Source organism: Lynx rufus, unplaced genomic scaffold (assembly GCF_022079265.1).
Source record: "Lynx rufus isolate CCGP_SWC_20201006 ecotype Redwood Valley unplaced genomic scaffold, mLynRuf1.p SCAF_2, whole genome shotgun sequence".
Classification (NCBI taxonomy): Eukaryota; Metazoa; Chordata; class Mammalia; order Carnivora; family Felidae; genus Lynx; species Lynx rufus.
The window spans coordinates 157,664,129-157,687,237 of NW_025814834.1; the positions used below are offsets into that span (position 1 = coordinate 157,664,129).

The 23,109-nt window shown below is 39.7% G+C and overlaps 1 protein-coding gene across 1 annotated transcript in view; it reads right to left on the minus strand.

Annotated features, from left to right (window-relative positions):
* AK5 (adenylate kinase 5) overlaps positions 1 to 23,109 on the minus strand; it is a 258,512-nt gene that overhangs the window by 48,019 nt on the left and 187,384 nt on the right. Inside the window, exon 10 of the mRNA XM_047083085.1 lies at positions 20,952 to 20,996. Within this exon, the coding sequence (XP_046939041.1) occupies positions 20,952 to 20,996 (45 nt within the window). The remainder of the gene's footprint in view (positions 1 to 20,951; positions 20,997 to 23,109) is intronic.

Sequence of the window (23,109 nt, forward strand, 5' to 3'; positions counted from 1 at the left end):
CACAGGGCTTGAACTCACAAACTGTGAGATCATGACCTGAGCCAAAGTGAGATGCTTAACTTATTGAGCCACCCAGGTGGCCTTCTTACAAGTATTTAAAAAAAATATTTATTTATTTTTGAAGAGAGAGAAAGAGTGCAAGCAGGGGAGGGGCAGAGAGAGAAAGAGAGAGAGGAAGAGAGAATCCCAAGCAGGTTCCATGCTGTCAGCACAGAGCCTGATGTGGGGCTTGAACCCACGAACCTTGAGATCATGACCTGACCCAAAATCAAGAGTCAGATGCTTAACTGACTGAGCCACCCAGGAGCCCCTTCTTACAAGTATTTTTAACTCTCCTGTTCATTACAAAGGTGAAGGTTATCTTCTTTTCTTAACATTTTCAAAACATATCTTTTGTTCTCCATCCCTCCTTTCTTTTGTTTGGAAGACTATTTCATACAACTATTTAGCTGATGGCTAACTTCTCTGCTTTGGCTCCCCGTTTAGCACCTTGGCATTTTCCTTAACAGCACTTTTCACAGCATAATGATTCTCTCTCTCATCTATCTACCTGGCATTTATTTAAGCCTGTCTTCCATATTTGACTCTATGGTTCACAAACCTGGGCTATGGGTATATTTTGCTCACTATGGTGCCCGAACACAATGCCTGAATCATAATAGACACACTTCATAATCATGGCTGAAAGAACAAATTGTTTCTATTTATTTTTTATTTTATTTTAATCCCAGTAGAGTTAACATAAAGTGTTATGTTAGTTTCAGGTGTACAATATAGTGATTCAACAATTCCACAAATCATCCAGTGCTTGTCATGACAAATGTACTCCTTAATCCCCATCGCCTATTTCACCCATCCCACCCCCCGACATACACATAAATTATTTAATGATGAAAGGATCCCCTCCTGCCTGCCCCAAGAACTTGCTCCTCTTTCCTGTCCACTGTAAATGTATTCCTCTCAGTTGGCACCATCTTGTCTCTCTTCTGTGTAACAATAGGCTCGTTTCTTCCCAATCCAAATGAAAATATTTCTACCATTGTCTGCATCCTCTAGTTATTTTTATATTCTTTCCTACTTTTTCAGTATCCTAAAACTGCCCGTTTCCATTTCCCTCTCTTTTACTGACTCCCTGTCCTCTTGCATACCACCCTCCTACTCTCGTCACTCTCTGAAGTTGACCTTTTATAGTTCAACAGTGATTGCATAATTGTCATATCATTTAATGATCTTCCCCTAGTCTTTACTACTTTTGACCCTTTAGTAGCATTTAACACCACTGATAAACATCCTGAAATTCACTCTTCCCGTGGCCTCCAGGACACAAAGTTTGCCCACATTCTCTTCCTTCCTCTGCCAGGCTGAAGCTCACAGAAAGTAGAAAGTGCTTTATTTTTATTGGTATCTCCACAGAGCTTTGCATGGTATCACAGGCAATTGTGAAAGAGGGCCAATGACTAGGAGCCTTATGGTCCCATAAAAGTGACAACTCTATTTCCTTTCATGTAAAAGGAACACTGGACCAAAGGACTCAACTTCCAGGTTTATATCTCATACCTTTACCTAGTCAGATGACTTTGACCAAGTCACTTACCCTCTTGGACTTCAACCTCGTTAATTACAAATTAGGGAACAGCACTTTTATATTGTGATACTATTTTAACATCTTTGAAGATGGGTAGTCCTCACAGTTATAGCTTGTGAAAGTATCAAACATCTTTTGCAAATCAAACTATTCTATTTTTATACAGTCATCAGAATTGTTAAAAAAAATCTATTAGATTTCTATCCCTTGAAGTATTTCTTTCTCCCTAAGTGAAAATGTGCTCTGACGTTGGGTTTAGGTTTTGTGACTGAGTGATTCCTTTCACAGAAAAGCCAGCATTCCATCAGATCATGAACTGACTGTGCCCTAGGAATGATCTCCAAACACTGTCGGCCTATGAGTCACTTTCAATATTCTGTATTCGGGATGAGCTATATCACCATGCTGAGTTTCACCAGGCTGTTGCTGAGAACAGACTCTGTCTGACTAAAAGCAATTAAGAAAAATAGATCGTTATCCTCTAAGACAACATCTCTATTAGTTCTGAAATGCACTGCTGCTTCAGGTTATTTGGTGAATAGGATAAGATATGCCAGTGATAGGGTCAACTGCAGGTTATATGGAAGAACTTTACATGTGACTGTGAACTTCTTGATGGCAGGCACTGTGCCTTATGTATCAGTGTGTGGTGTATAGGGGTAGTTGTTAGATTGGTGAATGAATGAATAAATTGATGGTAAACAATCTGAGAGTTTCAAGGAGAAGGAGGTAGCCCTGTACATGACATTAGGAGTTAGGAGACTTTGGTTCTAGGCCATTCCTGCATTGAACTAGCTGAGTGATCCTGGGAGATCTTGGGAGATTTTGCCTCTTTGAATGCTAGCTTCCTTGTCTTTGAATTGAAGAGTCTGGATTAAATTAATGTTTTTTTTTCTTTCTCTATGTGTGTTTTAATACTCTTCCTTAATATCCAAACTTCCTGTCCAAGGTGCTCCTCCCTGAGGAAGGATAATTTGTCCCCACTGTTTTGAACTTAAGAGTTCCCAAGTGTTTTGGCCAATGAAATGTGGGGAGAGGTGGATGTGCATCATATTTAGACAGAGATTTTTATAGCCAGTACATGGTTTTCTATGTTTTTTTTGTCCCTTTTTGATGAAACTATCAATGTTTCAGATAGTAGGGGTTACCAGAGTGAAGCCTAGTCAACTGCTGATGAACATGTAGCATTGGTCCAGAACAAGAACAAGAAGAGGAAGAGGAGAAAGAAGAAACATCTTTGTTGTTCTATACTACAGAGATTTTTAGTTGGGCTTAACAGCATAACCTCGCTTCTTCTGACTGATGCTTTCCCAAACTTGACTGTGTAGCAGAATCACCGGGTATTGAAAACATTCCTGTATCAGTAGGTCTGTGAACCACTGGGGTTGAAGCCTGGGAAATTATAGTTTTAGAAAGTTCCCCAGGGAAAGCATAAAGATATCTGCAACTTACTTTGAAATGTGTAAGAAAAAAAAAGACATTGATGGCTGGGCAAAGGGATGGATAGAAGGACAGATATGTGATAGAACAAGTTACAGTAAAATGTTACTGGCAGAAATTAGGTGGTGGTTGTACAAGTGTTCACTGTAACATTCTTTCAGCTTTGTTGAATGTTTGAAATATTTTCATAATAAAACAAGATGATATTTAAAAAATTCCCCAGGTGATTCTGATGATTAACCCAATCTGGAATTTCTAGACTAGATAATCTTGAAGGAAATTTGCTGTGAACTCCCCAGTGGTCGCTGCATTGAGTCTTGGTTGATCTTTCCTTTAATATTTACAGTGAAATAATGCTGACATAATGGTTCTATTGTGAATGAAGGCTTGTTACAATCACTAATAAAAATCACTAATAAAAATCCTTGTCAATAGCAGGGCCAACCTCTCTCTTGCAGATGAGGGGAACTTTTGTTTTCTCAGCATCAAGACCGAGAGAACAGAAGGGGGACTGTGGCCTATTTTGTACCAATGAAATGGTTCAGAGACAGACATGTTTGAGAAGTCACTGCAGACTATTCAGATAAAGGTGTCTGGTTCACAGTGCTTTTGGCTTGATATTTGATCTAGTGGGTATCTGTTCCTTTTTTTTTGATAGTTTTATTTATTTTTATAATTTTTTTAATATATGAAATTTATTGTCAAATTGGTTTCCATACAACACCCAGTGCTCATCCCAAAAGATGCCCTTTTCAATACCCATCACTTACCCTCCCCCGTCAACCCTCCCACCCCCATCAACCCTCAGTTTGTTCTCAGTTTTTTTTTTTAATTTTTTTTTTAACGTTTATTTATTTTTGAGACAGAGAGAGACAGAGCATGAACAGGGGAGGGGCAGAGAGAGAGAGGGAGACACAGAATCAGAAGCAGGCTCCAGGCTCCGAGCCATCAGCCCAGAGCCCGACGCGGGGCTCGAACTCACAGACCGTGAGATCGTGACCTGAGCTGAAGTCGGACGCCCAACCGACCGAGCCACCCAGGTGCCCCATGTTCTCAGTTTTTAAGAGTCTCTTATGCTTTGGCTCTCTCTAGTGGGTATCTGTTCTATTAGTATTCTTTTTTAATGTTTAGGAATCACTACCTTGGTGCATGCTATTTCCTCTCACCCAAAACTTGAACCTTCCTTGTCTTGTCTCTTTGGAAGAGCTAGAGTCATTTAATCCTTATAATAGCTATTTGAAGTAAATGTTATTTATAACCTTATTGTACAGGTTAAAAATATTTGCCCAAGGGCCCCCTGTGCTTTGGTAACTGCTAAGCTCTACAGTCTCATATGTAAGGCCACTCTGGAAATCAGATAGACTTTGCTGTTCAGAAATACACCACACAGTGTTTAGTTAACCAGAAGCTAGGCTTCCATAATGGCCCCATAGGGTTGCCAGTTGACGTCCAGTTAATTATTGCATCAAACATGCTCACACTAAACCCCATCACTGTTTATCTAAAATTCAAATTTAACTAGTTGTTTTGTATTTTAATTTGTTAAAACTAGCAACCCTATCAGCCCCACCACTTATTAACCTGGAGACTTTACAGACATGATTTCATCTCTCTTGTGACAAGCTGAAAAGTCAATCATTCTGCCATTCACAGAATCTACCATAGGCACAGAAAGACATGTGAAATGTCTAGTTAACACAAGACTCTGGAATTGGATGCTATGACTCTCATTCTTCCATAGAATTGGATGCCATGAATCTAGCTCTTACACAGAGACAAGACAAGGAAGGTTCAGGTCTTGGGTGAGAGGAAATGGCATGCACCAAGGTGATTCCTGTAAACGTTTTCACCACACAATGCTGTGAACTCCTATAGCTCTTAGTACAAACCAATTTCCATCCTAAATTCATATCCAACCTAATCCCATCTCTATCCCAACCACATCCCCATGCTTACACCAACTCCATTCCATCCCACCCCCATCTCCATCCCAGCCCCATATCCATTCTAACTCCATCTCCAAACAAAGACAGAGACAGGATTTCCAACCTGCTCATGAGAAAATACTACTAAAAAACTGGTCCTTTTCTTCTTCACCCAGAGGTCTCTAGGGCCTGTTGCAGACCTGACTCACCAAGCTTATAAACTAGAGCCTTCCAAAAGCTGTTTCAGTCAGGATTTTCGTATTTAGGCCTCTAAATTCTGAGAATTCATTGTTCTAGAGTATTCTGCCTCTTCCAAATTCATCTTAAACTTATCAAGCCACCGTTTTTCCTCTTTTGCAGTCCACCTCACGCTGGCATCTTAGGCATGCATTAAGCGAATATAGTAGGTAATTTACAAACTCAGCCTCTCCTTTCTACATTTCCTTCTTTCTCTTTCCTTCTTTTAAAGAAAATGATTTTTCTCTGTCAAAGAAATATATGCTCCTTACTGAAGATTTAAATAATTCGGAAAAGCAAAAAGAAGAAAAGTCTCCCATAATCCTACTTCCCAAAGGTAACTGCCAGAAATACATTTTGTTTTATTTTTTTGCAGCTTTTTTTCTACTCGTGGTTTTCTGGTTCATTTTTCACTGGGAATCTGTCTCCGCTGACATTTCTCCTCTTTGGGCTTCTGTATTCTCATCTGAAAACAAGCTTGTTGGACTAGGTAAATTCCAAGGTCATTTCCAGCACTACCACTCCATGTTTTTGTCTTTGTCAGAGAATTCAGAGAATATTTGTACTTGCAGTCTATTTATGTACTATAAAAGGAAGTGAGGATATTTAAGACCGGTAGGGACGTTTGTGGTGGATGTTAGTTGGATTACATCTGGGGTTTTGTGTTCAATTTTGGACCAAATCACGGAAATTGGAAGTCTTATACGCTGTGATGGGAATATAAAATTGGTATAATCTTTCTGAAGGGCAATCTGGTAATATAAGTCAAAAGTCTTAAACTTTTTTATGTCAGTGGATTTATTGTAAGGGGAAAAATCACTGTTTAGTTACATAGATATTCATTACAGAATTTTTAATGAAAGCAAAAAACTGGGGGAAAATGCATGACAATAGGAATAAGCTGAATAAATTACAGTGATTCAAAGGAATAGTGTACGTGGTCATTAAAATGATGTATTGAAAGAAGACAGATACAAATACATACAGAATGATTCCATTTATATAAAACTCAAAAATATCTATGGTATTCCTCGCAGGGGGAAGTGAATAGAAGGGGGGCAAGGAGCATTCCGGGATGTTGGTAATGTTCGATTTCTTGATCTGCATGTGGATAAGATGAATGTGTCCACTCAGGGAAAATTTATCAAGCTAAACACTCATGATTTGAGTGCTTTCCTGTTTTTCTGTTTCAGTTCAATTGCAAGAAAACTTTAAGATACAACATTGTATATTCAGCTCTACAATCTTGGAAAGGCCCTTAAGATATTTTGTTAAGTGTAAAAAGTAGGATTTAGAGTTGCATGATCTAATTTTGATGAAAAATATATATTTTAAAAATACATACATAGAAAAACATTAAGAGGGATATAAATCAAAATCTTAATAATACTCATTGTTAAGCTTTGAGATTTTGGGTGATTTGTCATTGCTAATACATGTTTTCTAGAATAAAGACATATTATTTTTTATAAATAAATATAAAGTCCTTAAATTAAAAAAAATTCTAGTAATCTGTTCTGGGAGAGATTCTGGCTGCATGTATCCTAACAGAAGAGAGGGAGTGGGAAATGATGAAAGTAGAGCAAGTTCATCAAGGGCAGTTTTTCCCTTCTGGTGCTTCCTGTCTGTTCACCAGCCCTGGACTCATCCTTGGTCAATATCACATTATTTCTCAGCATCCAGGGCTTCCATGGTTTGGTCCATCTTCTTCCTGTTCCTGGGCCATGAAGGGCATATTCCTACTACTGTAATTTGTTCCCTACTCAAAATCTCCCTTTTTGGGATCCCTCTCTCTTCAGCCTTCTCTCAAGCCTAGGGGATCCCATCCATTCTCTGAGGCTCTCCTTGGCTCTCAGCTTCCCCAGGAAGGGGCTCCCATCCATTCAGCCATTGTGCTTTCTTTGTCTTCTAATCCCTGCTAATACTGACTAAATAGTTCCTTTGTCAGTTAACTGTACACTGTCTTGTATTAGTTCTAAAGTTTTTATAAGCATCAATTCTTGCTTCATCAAATAGATTATAATCCCCTTGAGGGATGGGAACATTAAAAATTAAAAAAAAAATCCTCCTTTTCTTGCTTTCCTTTTCTTGCATCTTCAATGACAGTTTAACAAATCAACTCTAGTCTATATTCCCTTCTTTGAATGATGGTAAAACTCATAATCAGTACCATCAAGGTCAATGATTTTCTAGCTATTTGTTTCGTATTTTGTTTCCTGGCATCTATGCCAGTTACCTGGTGGTGGACTGGAACTTGATTCTGATATGGAAGCTACATGCTACCTTACTCAGCAAAATTTACCAAAGGCATGCATTTTTTTATTTTGTTTTTGTGGGAAAGGGCCAGGAAGACATTATAAAGACTCCATATTGATTTTTCAGGACCCATCCAGAGGAAGAGTCTTTTAGTTATGGTTGGTTCTTAAAAATGGCCAAGCCCTGTCATTTTACTTGAAACCTCTGCTGTTATCATTATGACTCTGAGATGGGTATTGGTAGAAGACAAGTTAACACATTTACTTCTCTGACAATGAAGTCTTTATATCTTCCATTCCATTTCAATCCATTCATTCATTTTTTCTAAAGATATGTATCAAATGCCTACTAAGTGCCAGGTATCCTGATAGGTGCTACAGAAAGAAGAAAAAAAGAAAGAAAAAGAAAAGAAAGGGCATGGTCTCTGTCTTCTAGGAAATTTAGTAAAAACTATTCTCCAATCAATGGCCATCACTGCCTTCAAGAAAGTGGTCAGTGGAAGCGGTCTCCAGGAGTAGACTCTAGGAGACTTTTGGCTGGACTCAGCCAGGTTTCTCACTTCTTAATATTCTCTTACTCTCTCAACAACAAATGTTGGAATGAGAGGCTGTCTCAGAGCTTGCCTCAGTGGGTCCACCCAGACCAAGTTGAGGGTTTCCAAGAAAAATAAGACTGTGTTCTACTTGGGACTCTGTCCATGCCAGCTTTCCATGCTTTTACTATAAGAGTTAGTCCATTCAGGGAAATATGCAATTGGACCAAATAAGTTCCTTCCACTTTAAACTGAGGTCACTTGGCTGGCATGGATGGGCAGGTGTGTGGCATTGACATGGTGATCCATTTTCTGTTAGAAGGCATTCCTCAAAGCAAAGTAGAACCATGAGGAACACTGCCTTCAGAGGCAGTGCTGCAGACAATATGAAAAAAAAATCAACTGGGTCACAGGACTATGTCCTGTTAACACAAAACAGCTCCACTCAGTTATAAGAGGAGAGAGTCTTTCATTGCCATGACCACCTAATGGTTGGTTTAAATATGTTTCATTTACAACTATAAAGATGCTCTGAGACTCTTGGTTCTCGAGTCTAGAGAAAAATGAGAGGGAAATACTTTGGGAATGTTACATTTGGAAAAGCCAAAACAGTTACTGCCCCTTTAATCACTGGCTTGTTATTCTGCTTTATGCCTCAAGGCTAAATACAGCATCCTACAGTAAAATCTGTGTTGTGTTGTAACCAACTGCAAGAAGGTGTCTACAAGAGGAAATGGCAGTCAAAAGGCAGGTGTAAGCCCAAGGCCTAAGAGATACTTTCCCACTTCAACTTGTCTTGATCCCAGCCAACCACAGTTGCTCCAGGTAAAACACTGTATAACAGGTCAATCCCTTAAGGGAATGTATAATTTTAACAAGTGACACCAGAAACAGATAGATGAACACCCAACCTTTTAACCTGTCATGCAACCCCATCCTGGAGGTATCCTTTCCTCATTCCAAGGCACTTCTGATCCTATCCTAGCTGTCCCCCCTCCTTTCTCAGGATTCTCTCTTTTTTATTGGCTGTCTCTCCTCACTAACCATATAATAGTTGTAGTAATAGCTAATGATTGTTGAATATATACTAGGAGTGCTGTGACATGTGTTAACTCATTTCATCCTCACATCAACACTATGACCTAGATAAAATCATTACTTCCACATGACAGGTGAGAAAACTGAGGAAGAGTGGGTGTAAGAGTGTTGCCCAAGGTCAGAGTGGAGCTGGCATGTGAACTCAAGTAGGTCACACACTTATCTAGATGGTTTACTGCCTCTCTCTATATATACAAATATGTTTGACTCTCTCATACCCACTTTTGACCTTTCCCTTAGTTACTGCCCTAAGTCTTTGCTTTCTCTCAGAGTCAAATTTCTCACAAGTATAGTCTAAATGTATCCTCACTTCCTCACCTCCCATTTGCCCCTCAGCCAGCTGGCTTTACTCCTTTCTGTTCCACTGGAACTGCTCTCACCAAAGTCACCAGTAATTCTGCGGTTGCCAAACCTAACAGACAATTCTCATTGCTTTTTACTTAACTTTTCCGACATGGAAACTCTCTCCTCCCTTGCTTTCTGTGACACCATTTGCTCTTGATATTCTGCTTTCCTTGCTGTTCTCTCCTCCTTGGGCTCTGGCACAGGTGTTTCCCAGACTCCTGGTCTCAGCCTTCCTCCATGCTCACTGTCCCTAAGCTCCCTGGCTGATCCCTTGCACATGCGTGGTTTCACTGCCATTGATATCCTGGTGAATTCTACATCTGTGTCTACAGCCACAACTTGTTATTTTGGGTACTGGATTTCAAAACGCTCTTGTTTAATGACGTTAACTGATGGATGTCTCATTAGCATCTCAATCTTTTTTTTTTTTTTTTTAGCATTTCTATCTTAAACTGTGTGAACACATTTCATCACTTTCTCAAAACCCATTTCTTCTCCACATTCCTTATATCCTTGAATGACACCTCCGTTCACCTGGTCATCTAAACTAGCCACTTCTTTAAAAAAATTTTTTTTAACACTTATTTTTTGATAGAGAGAGAGAACACGCACGAGGGGCAGAGAGAGAAGATAGGGAGACACAGAATTCGCAGCAGGATGCAGGGCTCAAACCCATGAGCCCTGAGATCATGGCCTGAGCCAAAGCTGGACACCTAACCAACTGAGCCACCCAGGAGCCCCTGAACTAGCCATTTCCGAGTCATGCTAGTTTTCTTCTTGTTCACCCGAACAAAATGGATCTTTACGTCCTGTTGATTCTATTTCCTAAGACCTTTTGGATCTGTTTCTTCTTTTCCACTTCAACTGATTCCTTGTTCCTCACCTGCATGACCATCCATCTGACCTCCTAGCTGGCCTCCCTGCTGCAGCCTAGGCTCCCTCTCACTGCTTCCAGAGTGTGTTTTCTGAACTCTAAATTTGGTGACATGTGACAGAATAAAAGCCTTGACAGCTCCCCATTGCTACAGGCTGAAGTTTATATTTGTTAGCCTTGTGTTCTCAGCCTTTCATGCCCTGGACCCTGAGTCTGTTTCCAGCTCTGCCTCTCACCACTTCCTGTGCCCTCGCCTCTGAGGCTCTCTCTTGCACACTTGTTCCCTCTCCTTGCCATGGACTCCAACTTTTTTTCCACTTACCACTTGGCCAATTCCTTTTCTTTCTCAGGACTCAGCTCTGATGTCCCCTTTTACCCCTGCATGCCCACTTTAGTCTTTCTTTCCATTACCTATGTTGCTGCCACTGCATGTATGTACCAAGCTGTGCTGTTTGCTCCCTCCCTACAACATGAGCTCCTTGAGATTAGGGAGCCTCATCTTTCATCTTTGTATGATGAGGCCCATCATTTTGCTGATATATAGCAGAAACTCAATAAAAATCAAATGAATTAATGAAAATTACCCAAAGGAGTATATAGCTAATGGGAAATTTTAATATAGCAGTGAGAGAATATTTTTATCATTAGGGAATTGTATATAGCCCCCTGGAAGTCTGTAGATCCCCTGGCCTAGGCTATTTTTTCCCTCTACCTCTAAACTAAGCCATTGTTTGAGATCAATATGTGGTCCAGGTACTCTATCCAACCCACAAAGAAAATCTCAAAAGCACTAGGTTCCTTCAGATGTACCCAGAATCACATTCTCAAACACTTGCTCATTGTTGCCCTTGGCTCTCTGAAATACTTTTGGTAATGCTCATAAAAAAGATACCCACGATATGCCTTCTTAGTAAAAGATGCAGTGTGTATTTCAAAATTGATGTGCTTTGGGTGGGTGGGGCAGTGTTCAGAATGGTTCACATACTTTTATGGCTTCAAATTGTTTCCTGTTTTGAAGTTATTATGGAATTGCAAATAATTGGCAGAAACATGCTGAGGCACACAGAGGACTATTTCACCAATATTCATTTGATGTCTTATTATTTTGTCTTTGCTTTCAGACATCAATAGCTAGATATACAGGAACAAAGTAAGATAGAAAATTGGGGCATTTATTCAAATAATTATGGCAAGCTCTTCCCCCACCCACAATACTCCCACCTTCTCTCCTTACTACATATCTGTATACACTTTTAAATCGTGGGCTTTGAAGTCTGAGAAACTGGGTGTGAGTCCCATTTTTTAACACTGTAACCTTGGGAAGTTCCTTAACCTTCTGAGTTGCTACTTCTTCATCTGTAAAATGGGGAAAAACACGAGTACTGGTGATTGGTGTGAGAAATAAATAAGATAATATGTAAAAAGGCAGCATAGTACCTAGAACATAGTAAGTGACTAGTATATGTTAGTTTTAATACTATTATTAGGTAATTAAAATAAATATTTTGGGGGTAGAAGATGAAGACTTTGACTTTTTCAGTTGCCTTCATACTTCACTTCCTTGGGGCTATGTCTCTGTTGCACATGCTTCCAATTAAGAGAACAGTTAGCAACGTATCAACTCACTGGCTGCTCAAATTTGGGGTGAAAAGAAAACAAATATCATTTTGCCATTTTAAAAGAAATCCAGAGAGGCTAAGGGATTGGGCCAAGGGCACACAGAGGTTAGATATAAACACAAGGTTTTGGGTAGTCTCTCATTTCCAGTGCTGGGTCCTTCTAAAGTCTGTACTATTGGTCATGCTTAGTGGGTCTCAGAACAAGCAAAAGAAGCTTTCAGTGAGTCAGACCTGGAGATGTGCTTTTGAGTGAACAGGTTGAGTAACTCAGTCTTCACCAGGTGACTCTGTTGGTAAGTTAATGGTGCTTCCAAAAAGATTTCAAGAAATGGGTAGGGAGACAATGTATATGATGGTGTGAGGTCTCCAAACACTTTCCTTGGTAAAACTCATTTACTTGGGCACTTTTCCGTTTAGCAATAATTGGCCCGTCTGGATGACTGAATTGACTCAGCAACATTCCCTTCTTGAGGAAATCATTTAAAAAAAAACATGGAAAAATCCCTGTGCTTCTGCCATGTCATGCAGTATTCCAAGGACTGTTTAATGTCTTTTTGAATCCCATAGTTCTTTAAGCATAGTAAGCCTTTTGTAGAGGTTTGGTCTGGTTAAATGAAGAAAATGTTTTGTTCTAGTTCAACATTACTTAGAGCATTTTTGTAGTGAAAAGGTTTATGTAATTAAGTAGTGTGAGGAATAAGCTTAAGAATCCCCCAGGCTTACACCAATGGGTTAACAAGGTATAAAGAAGTACAAAGCCATAGGATGTTCATACTCGAGTTTGGGTAAACAAAATAGGGAGGTGCAAAGGCACCCAATACATGGGTATATGAAATAAGTAAGATTAGGTATTCCGGGTGGATGTGACCCCCAATTTAGTACTATAGCAGAAAGCTGCTTTCACAGGAGGGAAGGACCAAGTTAGGTAAACAGGTAAATTGGGCTATAGACTTCTGTGCTGCAGATGAAGCAGCCCAAAGTGGAGATGATTAATAAAAGAAAAAGTGCCTTGTTATTTCCTACCTGTCTCATCCCCTAAGCTAGCTAAGATAAACAGGTTATTTGTCCTACCTGTCTCATCCCCTAGGCTAGCTAAGATAAACAGAGGTGGTGCCTCATGTCTGCTGTAAACAACCTTCTGCTCGACTGCCTGGCACCAATATTTTGTTTTGTATGAACCCAAACCCCTAACCCTGAATATCTTCAAGACTCCCTTTCCTTCATGTCCACAAGTTAATGTTCACAGATTCATTGTCTCTTTGTGCACGTCTATTGCCATGTTTTTAAGCCTTCTGATCCTAATAAAAAATGGGGCAAGGACCCTTATTTGGGCCTCTTATCTTTTCAAGGCATTAGCCATCTCTCGATTTTCCTCCTGCATCCCGCTCTTTTGCTGGCCAAAAGAGAACTTCAGACTTAGAGTCTATGACAAAGTAGGTTCATTGTTAGCACACAACGCCTACATTTCTTCAACATCAGAAAGATATCCCATTGGTTTGTAAATGCATTTGAGGCTCTCTTGGAAAGTGGCCCAATGTCTCTCTTCCTTTACTCTCTCATCCTGAATGGTCTGGACTTTGAAAATACAGGTTTTAGGCCAGGAGAGTGCCAAAAGGTCCCTTAATAACTGCATGCCCTCATGGGAGAAAGAGTTGTGGCAATCATGTGTCTGTGTCCAGAGCAGAGCTCTGATGTTTCAGTTAGGGCAGAGCACAGGCTTGGTGGTCAGATGGAGACATATTTCTTTATGTGAACCCAGCCTAGCTGATTAGCTACCTTTTTCATTTTAGAAACTCAGTAGTTTAGAAACTACTCAGTTTAGAAACTCAGTTTCAGTTAAGAAACTCAGTCAAATCTCATCTGAGTTTTCTTAATCTAATCTAATGATTTTTGATAACCATGATAGTCAATTTTCTGCTATAGACTGAATGTTGGTGTCCCCTCCAAATCTATGTTAAATCCTAGGGCCCAATGTGATGGTATTAAGAGGTGGGGCTTTGGAAGGTGATTATATTACAAGGGTGGAACCCTTATGAATAGGATTGGTGGCCTTTTAAAAGAGGCCCCAGAGAGCTCCCTCACCCCTTCTGCCATGTGAGGTTACAAGGAAAAGATAGCTGTCTATGAGTCAGGATGCAGGCCTTCATCAGACATCAAACCTGCCAGGGCCTTGGTCTTGGGCTTCCCAGCCTCCAGAACTGTGAGAAATGAGTTTCTGTTGTTTATAAGCCACCCGACTATGGTATTTTGTCATAGTGACCTGATGGGACTAACTCAAGTTCAAAGTTCAATCTCCAATGTCAGGGCTATTCTCCCACCTGGAGGGTTTTCTTCACCTTTCCTCCAGTCCACTACTGTTGATCCTGGAGGTCACCCTTTCCACCTCCATCCAGGCCTTGCTTTGGAGTCTCCTGTGGGTCCTCCTGATACATTCTCCTTTGCCCACCTCTGACTAGCACCAGCCTTTCCTTTCAGGCATCCCTCGTACACTGGCTACCCAGAAACATTCAGAATTTTTCCAGGCCTACAGCAGCCCAGAGAAATGGGCTTTCAGTAGATGTACCCCTTTACCCCTGACCCCTTGCTCACATTTGTGAGGTTGCTTTTGAAAGGACCAGTGAAAAACAAGGCACAAAAAACGATTTTCTCCTCTAAGATTTTCCAAATGCAAAGTCTAGAGTTTCATATACCTGCTTAACATAACCCCTTCCTAAATTAGTCCTAGGGTGGTGGTTCTCAAAGTGTGGCCCACAGATGTTGGGGGGTCCTCTATTTTCTTTTTTTAAAAATTTTAATTCAAGTATAGTGAACATACAGTGTTATATTAGTTTCAGGTGTACAATATAGTGATTCAAACACTTCCATACAACATCTGGTGCTCATCCCAACAAGTGCCCTCCTTAATCCCCATCACCTATTTCACCCTTCCTTCCCCCCATCTCCCCTCTGGTAACCATCAGTTTGTTCTCTATAGTTAGAGTCTGTTTCTTGGTTTCTCTCTCTCTCTCTCTCTCTCTCTCCCTTTTCATTTGCTCATTTGTTTTGCTTCTTAAATTCCACAGATGACTGAAATCATATGGTGTTTGTCTTTCTCTGACTTATTTTGCTTAGCGTAATACTCTCTAGCTCCAACCATGTTGTTGCAAATAGCAAGATTTCATTCTTTTTTATGTCTGAATAGTATTCCATGGTGTGTGCTAGTGTATATACACTACAACTTATTCTTTTTTATTTTTTATCAGAGAGAGAGAGAGAAGAGAGAGAGTTCGAGTGGGAGAGAGAAGCAAAGGAGAGAGAGAGAGAGAGAGAGAGAGAGAGAGAGAGAGAGAGAGAATCTTAAGCAGGCTCCACACTCAGCGTGGAGCCAGACATGGGGTTCAACCCATGACCCTAGGGATCATGACCTAAGCCAAAATCAAGAGCCAGAGGCTTAACCAACTGTGTCACTTAGGTGCCCCTACAGCACATCTTCTTTATTCATTCATCTATTGATGGACACTTGGGCTGCTTCCATAATTTGGCTATTGTAAGTAATGCTGCAATAAATATAGGGGTGCATGTATCTCTTTGAATTAGTGTTTTCGTATATTTTGGACAGTCCCTTATTTCCATTACAACATTTACAGGCTATTGCTTTTCACTAATGGTACAGAAGCAATTGTTACAAAACCACAGCATGCATCAAGACAGCTGCATCCAATTCTACTAGATCTATATTCATCACCATGAACTCACAGTAAAGTAAAAGGAAGAAAACGCCAGTGTTACCTAAAAATGTCCTTGATGAAGCAGTATAAAAGACTCATTTCATTTAATTTCAGCCCTTAAGTACATGTCATTTTAATATTTTGTGTGAAGTTTACACAAGGCACTTTAGCACACGTAGGTTAATGGTTTTCTTGAGGAAAAACATTATGATTGTTTGAGTTGCTTAACTAGTTGCTTTTTAAGCTAAAAACCATTTTTTATCTTCTGGAAGATGGGCTAGCAGATAAACTATGGGTTTTTACACTTGAGTATATGGCAGACATCTTCTTCTTCTTCTTCTTCTTCTTCTTCTTTTTAATGTTTGTTTATTTTTGAGAGAGACAGAGTACAAGTGGGCAAGGGAGAGACAGAGAGGGAGACACAGAATCTGAAACAGGTTCCAGGCTCTGAGCTGTCAGCACAGAGCCCCATGCAGGGCTCGAACTCACAAATTGTGAAATCATGACCTGAGCCTAAGTCGGATGCCTACCCAACTGAGCCACCCAGGTGCCCTGGCAGACATTTTCTTGAAAAGAAATAAAATCAGCCTGTCACCTCAAGGACAGCAATTGGCAGCATTTGTTGCCAGTGATAAAACCCAAGCTTTCAAGCCCCAGATCCATCACTTACTAGTATACTATTTACCTTTCTAGCATCTTACCTGCAATGTCAGGATGGTGATAACCCTAACCCCATACAGGGTACAATCATTAAATAAGATAACATTATTTGTACAGTGCCTAGTGTGTGTTAAGTGCTCAATGAATGCTGGCTTCTCTTACAGCTGCATCAAGTTAAAACAATCAGTTTTGCTTTTCAGTTTTAATTTAACCAAATATGTGCATCAATATGAAACATGTTTCATCTGGGGTGCAAGTATTTTCTAAAGATTAAATTAATTCAAAATTCTTTGATAACACGGCAACAATGAAATGACATCAGAGCTATAGTGAAATAATGGCAGGGCATTAAAATATTGAGTTTTAAGCAAAAATTCTCATTTCTACAGTTTTCCATAAGGACATAAAGAGGACTAGTTTGCACAAGGTTAAAAATACACAAAATAACACTGAATATCATAAAAGTACCTCCCAAAGCTTACTACTTGAAAAGCAGTTTGTCAGTACTAATGCTAAGGTACACAAAGCCATCTGTGTCCTCGACATCCTGAAAGCTAAAGCCACAGAATGATGTCTTGACCATTATGCCATTAGTATCACATCTCGCCTGTAAAATCAGATGATTTTCCAAATTGAAGCACTTCTACCAAGGCTTTGGATAGGAATTAATGGGAATTCAGGTTATGACACATTTTGGGCATAGGCAGGCTATGAAAAGCACAGAAGGGAAAAGGAGGCCGAGATAGATTGGATAATAGCAAGATAATGATCAAGAGATTAAAAAAAAATAAAAAGAGAGAGAGAGAGAGAGAGGAAAAAAATGTACCAAAAAGGTTGTGAAAACTGTAGGAGCCTGTTAGTGGGACATAATGAGGCTCTTTAAGGGATATTTTTATATTATCCAACGAATTTTCCGTTTTCAGCAATGAATGAGCCCCAGTCTTGTACATAATGTACACTGGCATGGTTTTTATGTCTTGTGTGTGAACTACCAAAGTTCATTGAAACTTTTTCAATCCTTCTGATCACTGGCCTGATCCTGTGAGATCCCTTATCTATCCTGTGGAAGGTATTTCTTTATGAACAGCTACTGAGCTGTCTTCCTCATGAACAAAGGTAATATTCATACAACATTCAAAGGGCTAAGTAGATCCATCCTTGCCACTTTTCCTTTTGGTCCAGACAGTACACGTTCCCTGAATATGTTTTCCACTCAGATGGCGGTCGGTGCTATTAACTGCCCCGACTGAAAACTATTTTGCAAATGAATATGAAATTGCTCAGAGGTGGGGGAAGTTGGTGTTGCTTGTTTTGGGTGAGAGGGTAGCAGCTACAATGGAGTCAGGGCGTCGATTAGGCTCATAATTAACCTGAAAACTGTCCTGCCAGCAACAGCTACAGCAGCAGCAGCAACCTGCCTGTCAGTTCCAGTCCAAGAATTCCAACTGCTATTTCAGTTGTTATGGAAACTGGCCACACTGGTTCTTAAAGAATTCATTATTCCAACAAATATTTGTTTTCCTAAATCATTACAGGGTATCTAAATGAGTGATGCAGACACACACGATGGAGGAGCACACAGGAAGAAGCTGGTGATTAGAGATGTCACAGGGCTACAAGTTAAACCTGACCTTGGGGCATGATTAACTGGGGGAGAAGACATTTCAAGTGACAGGACTGGCAAAAAGCAAGGGAAGTGGGGTTGGAGCCACAGACTCACATGGGGTTGGAGTGGGAGATGGGAAGGCACATTGAGGCCAGTGAGGAGAAAGCTTTGAAGGTCAGTCTGAAGAATTTGGACCTCTCTATAGACAAAAAGGAACTAGGATACTTTAAAGCAGGGGAGCAGTGCTTTAGGAATATTAATTTTTATCTGCAGACTAACAGCAAAGTTGTCAACCTGGTTTTTAGCTAATATTTCAATCCCACTTGTCTTGGTAGATGTCAAGACAATAATTTGAGGGGCGCCTGGGTGGCGCAGTCGGTTAAGCGTCCGACTTCAGCCAGGTCACGATCTCGCGGTCCGTGAGTTCGAGCCCCGCGTCGGGCTCTGGGCTGATGGCTCAGAGCCTGGAGCCTGTTTCCAGTTCTGTGTCTCCCTCTCTCTCTGCCCCTCCCCCATTCATGCTCTGTCTCTCTCTGTCCCAAAAATAAATAAACGTTGAAAAAAAAATTTTTTTTTAAAAAAAAAGACAATAATTTGAAAAGTGAAAAATTCAACCTCATTTTCTCATATAGGGAATACCACACTTATTTCACTGAAACCAATGGACTCTTGTTTATTAAGACTCATCAAAACTGCTATGGGTGTGTCTATGACATCCTGAGTATTTTTACGAGCTTCAAATTGACCTGCAATAATACAGCCCCCAAATACCACTCTGCCATCTGTCAAGGAAGTGTTTAGAACTAAAGACTTAATTTTCAAGCAGAGTCCTAAATGCCCTAGAAGAACAATCATTTTTCCTCATACCACAGTGGTTTTTGCACCTTCTACTGCCTAACCAGTAACCTGAAATCTTTAATAGAATAGTAACTGACCAGTAAGATAAAATATGGGAGAGTTGGTTAATATAAGAAAAACCTTTATTCAGAGCAGCAGTTTTTAGACTGCAGTCTGTGGACGCTTGGGGGTTTCAAGCTTTGTATGATGCCAAAGATTTTATATTGTGCTATTTGATTTTCTGAAGGGCACAGGACTTAGGTAAGCCAAGGTCTTTAGTTATACCTAGACAGATAGAAGTGATATTTGAAAATATATTTCGAAATTTAATTGCGAGTGCTAAACCGCTGGTAACTCTGAAATAATATTACTGCCAGAGAAAATAACAACAATCACAAAACATGCTGTACTATTTTTAGAAGCTGTTTTTGGATCACATTATTAAAGACACAGATTTCTATGTGATAATAAAGGCTCATTCTTTGGATACTGAACATCAGGGTTAAGAGTCTCTCCTCTTCCTAATTTGGCCCCTAAGATAAAAGCTGAATATAATTCATTGTGTATGGCCTTGATGGCGAGAAAAGTGATTAAAGTTTATGTGGAAAGGGGAATTTTCTTTGCTATTAGGAGGATGAGTTTCTCTTCAGTAAGGAGTAGAAATAATTTACTTTTACTTTTTGAAAAGAATGTAAAAAGTGTGGCAAGAGTTCATCCAGTTCCCATGGTTAAGGTCAACAAGAGGCAAGCAGGTCAGAAACAGAACTCAGGTTGGGCTCAAGAATTCTCACTGCTTAAGACACGCACTTCCTCCTCCTCTCACCTCTGTTAATCCCTTTGGTTGCGTTGCCCGCTCTCCTCCTTCAGTTCCCTGCTTAAATATCACTTCTGTAGGAAAGCCTTGCCTGATCACTCTGATCACCCACTTCTACCCCAGACACTCAATCCAGGCTGTTCTGTCTCCTTAAGTTTGTGATAATAAGTCGATTAGTTCTTCTTTTCACCTAGGATGGAAGCTCTGTGATCCCTCACTGCCCAGAATGGGTCTAGGCCTCAGTATGTATGGGATGGAGGACTGAATGAGGGAGAGAGTCCAGGGTAACAACCCACACAACTGTGTGGTGGAATGGGGCGAGCCCTGGGACAGGAAACTGCAGCCCTAGTCTCCTCTCTGCCACCAGTTGGTTGAATGACCTTAATCAAACCTCTTAAATCCTCTGGGACTCAGTTTCCTTATCTGACAATGAGGGAGACTTAGTGAGAGATTTCCAAGGAAACATCCCAACTTTAGGGTGCAAGATTCTAACTTTATATGATTATATTTCTTGGGTGCCGATAACCATTCTTTTTCCTACCCATTGAAGATGTGTGGGCCTTTTCATTATTTCTAAATATGAATAGAAAAAAAATTTTTAAATGAAAAGGTAGGTGTATTAGCTTTTCTAAAGACTTGAATACTTAGAGGGAAAAGTACTAACTTTTGGGAGGTGCTCTGACAATATTTGGTGCTATTCTGGGCAATTATAACTGTTGCTCAAATAGTCCCATTGATTTCCACGGGGAAAACTGAATAGCCGGTTCTCACACTCATTAGCTACGTGAGCTTGGACCAGTCCCTTTACCTTTCTGAGTCTCAGTGTCCTTGTCTGTGTAACAGATATGTAGTAGAGATAGACCACCAACCTATAGGATTGTGGAAGGATTAAGTGAGATGAACTGGAACATAGTATGTGCTTAGAAAATGCTGGTGAATTTTATCCCACAATTAATTTACCAACGACGTTCACAATATGAGGCATAAAATAAATGAAATTTTCTTACCATTAGCTAAACGGAATGCAGGGTATGGTTAATGAAATATATTTGAATATGTGGTTGCTGATATATTTCGTTTAGTGAGCAGTGGCTCATTGTTCAAACAGAAAATGTATGTGCTAGATTTTAGCATATGACTTCTTCATACTCATGGGATTATAAGGTATTTTATTACTGAGGAACTAAAATCAGGATTCTGACATTCCTTAGAGTCTTACTTTGTCTATTCTGTAAAGATACAAAGCCAAAAACAATATAAAACTGCATAAATGAAAGCAACAATCCAGAAGCCTCGAGGGTATTTCCTAACTGAAAAAGGGGCAGAATTCAAAGCAGAATAAGAAATGAACAGTTTTTTTCTCTACCAAGTTGTTTATTAGCAACTGCATTAGAAAACTTGAGAGCTGTTACTCACCAATCATGAAAATAATTTTACACTTTCTCAAATCTTCCATGAAACCTTTAAAGTAAGAATAATTTAAGTTACTGGCAAGTAAAACTGTTTTGAAACACTGGTTTTACTTATGTTGTGTAAAAACCAAAATCTTGTAGCTTTATTTGATAAGAAGCCTTAAGTTCAGTAAATATGTTAATAGGTCATAAATTATAGGCACCAATGACCATTTATTTCAACCTTATTCCCAGACCCTGGTAACATAATTTCATTTTAACACAAACTATCAATTTTTGGTGGCAAAACTGATAAGCCATTATTAAACAGCATGACTTACAAAGAAAGATAATTTTTAAAATTATTTTAAAATGTTCTTAAGTATCTCAGTTTTGTGTTATTTTACATTTTTCTTAACATTTGCTGATCTCTTTTAATAAAGAGGGGTTAAAGCACAAATGGGGAGTCTGGAAGATAATATTTTAAATATAGTTCCTATAATACTATTTTCCATTTAAGGTAGTAATATAAAATTTCCTTCTAAAATAAATCTATTTAAATAATAATAGTGAGTCAATTTAGAGAAAAATATTAAGTCAATAATATCTAGCATAGGTCATATAGAGATGAAACAAAAATCCCAGAGATGGTGAGAGTGAGGATTGAATTTTGGGAACCACTACTTTATTTTTTCTCCAAGTTTTTATTTAAATTCCTGTTAGTTAACATACAGTTTAACATTAGTTTCAGGTGTAGAATTTAGTGATTCAACACTTAGATACAACACCTAGTGCTCATCACAATAAGTGTCCTCACTCATCTAGCCATCCCTCTACCTACTTCCCTCCATCAACCCTCAGTTTGTTCTCCATCATTAAGAGTCTGTTTCTTGGTTTGCCTCTCTTTCCCTACCCCATGCTTGTTTGTTAAATTCCACATATGAGTGAAATCATATGGTATTTGTCTTTCTCTTACTTATTTCACTTACTATAATACATTCTAGCTCCATCCATGTCATTGCAAATGGCAAGATTTCATTCTTTTTGATGACTGGGTAATATTCGTGTGTGTGTGTGTGTGTGTGTGTGTGTGTGTGTGTGTGTGTATCACATCTTCTCTATCCATTCATCAGTTGCTGAACATTTAGGCTCTTTCCATAATTTGGCTATTGTTGATAATGCAGCTATAAACATTGGGATGCAGGTATCCCTTCAAATCAGTATTTTTCTATCCTTTGGGTAAATACCTAGTAGTACAATTGCTGGATCATAGGGTAATTCTATTTTTAACTTTTTGAGGAACGACAATACTGTTTTCCAGAGTGGATGGACCAGTTTGCATTCACCCCAACAGTGTGGGACCGAGGAACCACCACTTTGAAACAGAGGGATAATTAGGAATTTTTGGCAAAGTGCAAAACCCTCCAGAGTTTGTGGAGCCCTAAAAGATTGTCAATTGTCATGTGGTGTAGTAGCTGGCCATGAAGGATGGGTAGACAATAGCTACACTTTTGATACTATTCTCAACTGACTAGACCTAGGCGAGTGACTTCCTCTCCCTTGTACTTCAGTTTCTCCATCTGTAGGGTAAAGGTGTCAGACCCAATGATCTCTAATGTCTCTTTCGGTTCAAATACCTATGATTCTGTGGTTCCCGTAAATAAATGGGCCACGGGAGGAAATGGTCCCCTTTGTCCCTTGGCCAAAATTATGATGTGATTATTGTTGCATGTTTCAGGTTTCTAAAGTAACCCAAAATTCGAAGAGGCCTTGGGTAAGAGTGAGGTTACTTGAAGAGATGACCACAGCCCCAAACTTGAATTGGGAATGGCTCTGTGAGCTCAGGGTCTCTGGCCTCAGAAAGTGCCAATGGTTATTGCTTGAGCCTGGAAGCAGGGGGTCCTCAAACTAAAAAAAAATGTTTAGAGTGAGGACCTGAGGACAGGAGAAACAACAGAACTACCCACGAATGTTTTAGAGAAGCGCAGAAACAAATTCACCCTGGCTTTAAGACCACAGGGCTTTAGTTATGGAGATCAGGCTGCCTGCTGAGCTGTGCCAGGGCAGGGTCACAGAGTTTGGGGGCAGAAGTAGATTAGCTCAGGATGCTCTGCAGTTGACTGTGGGAGTCTGCACAGGCCAGTAAGGGAGGTATTGCTGTATTCTAGAGACCATCTTGAGCA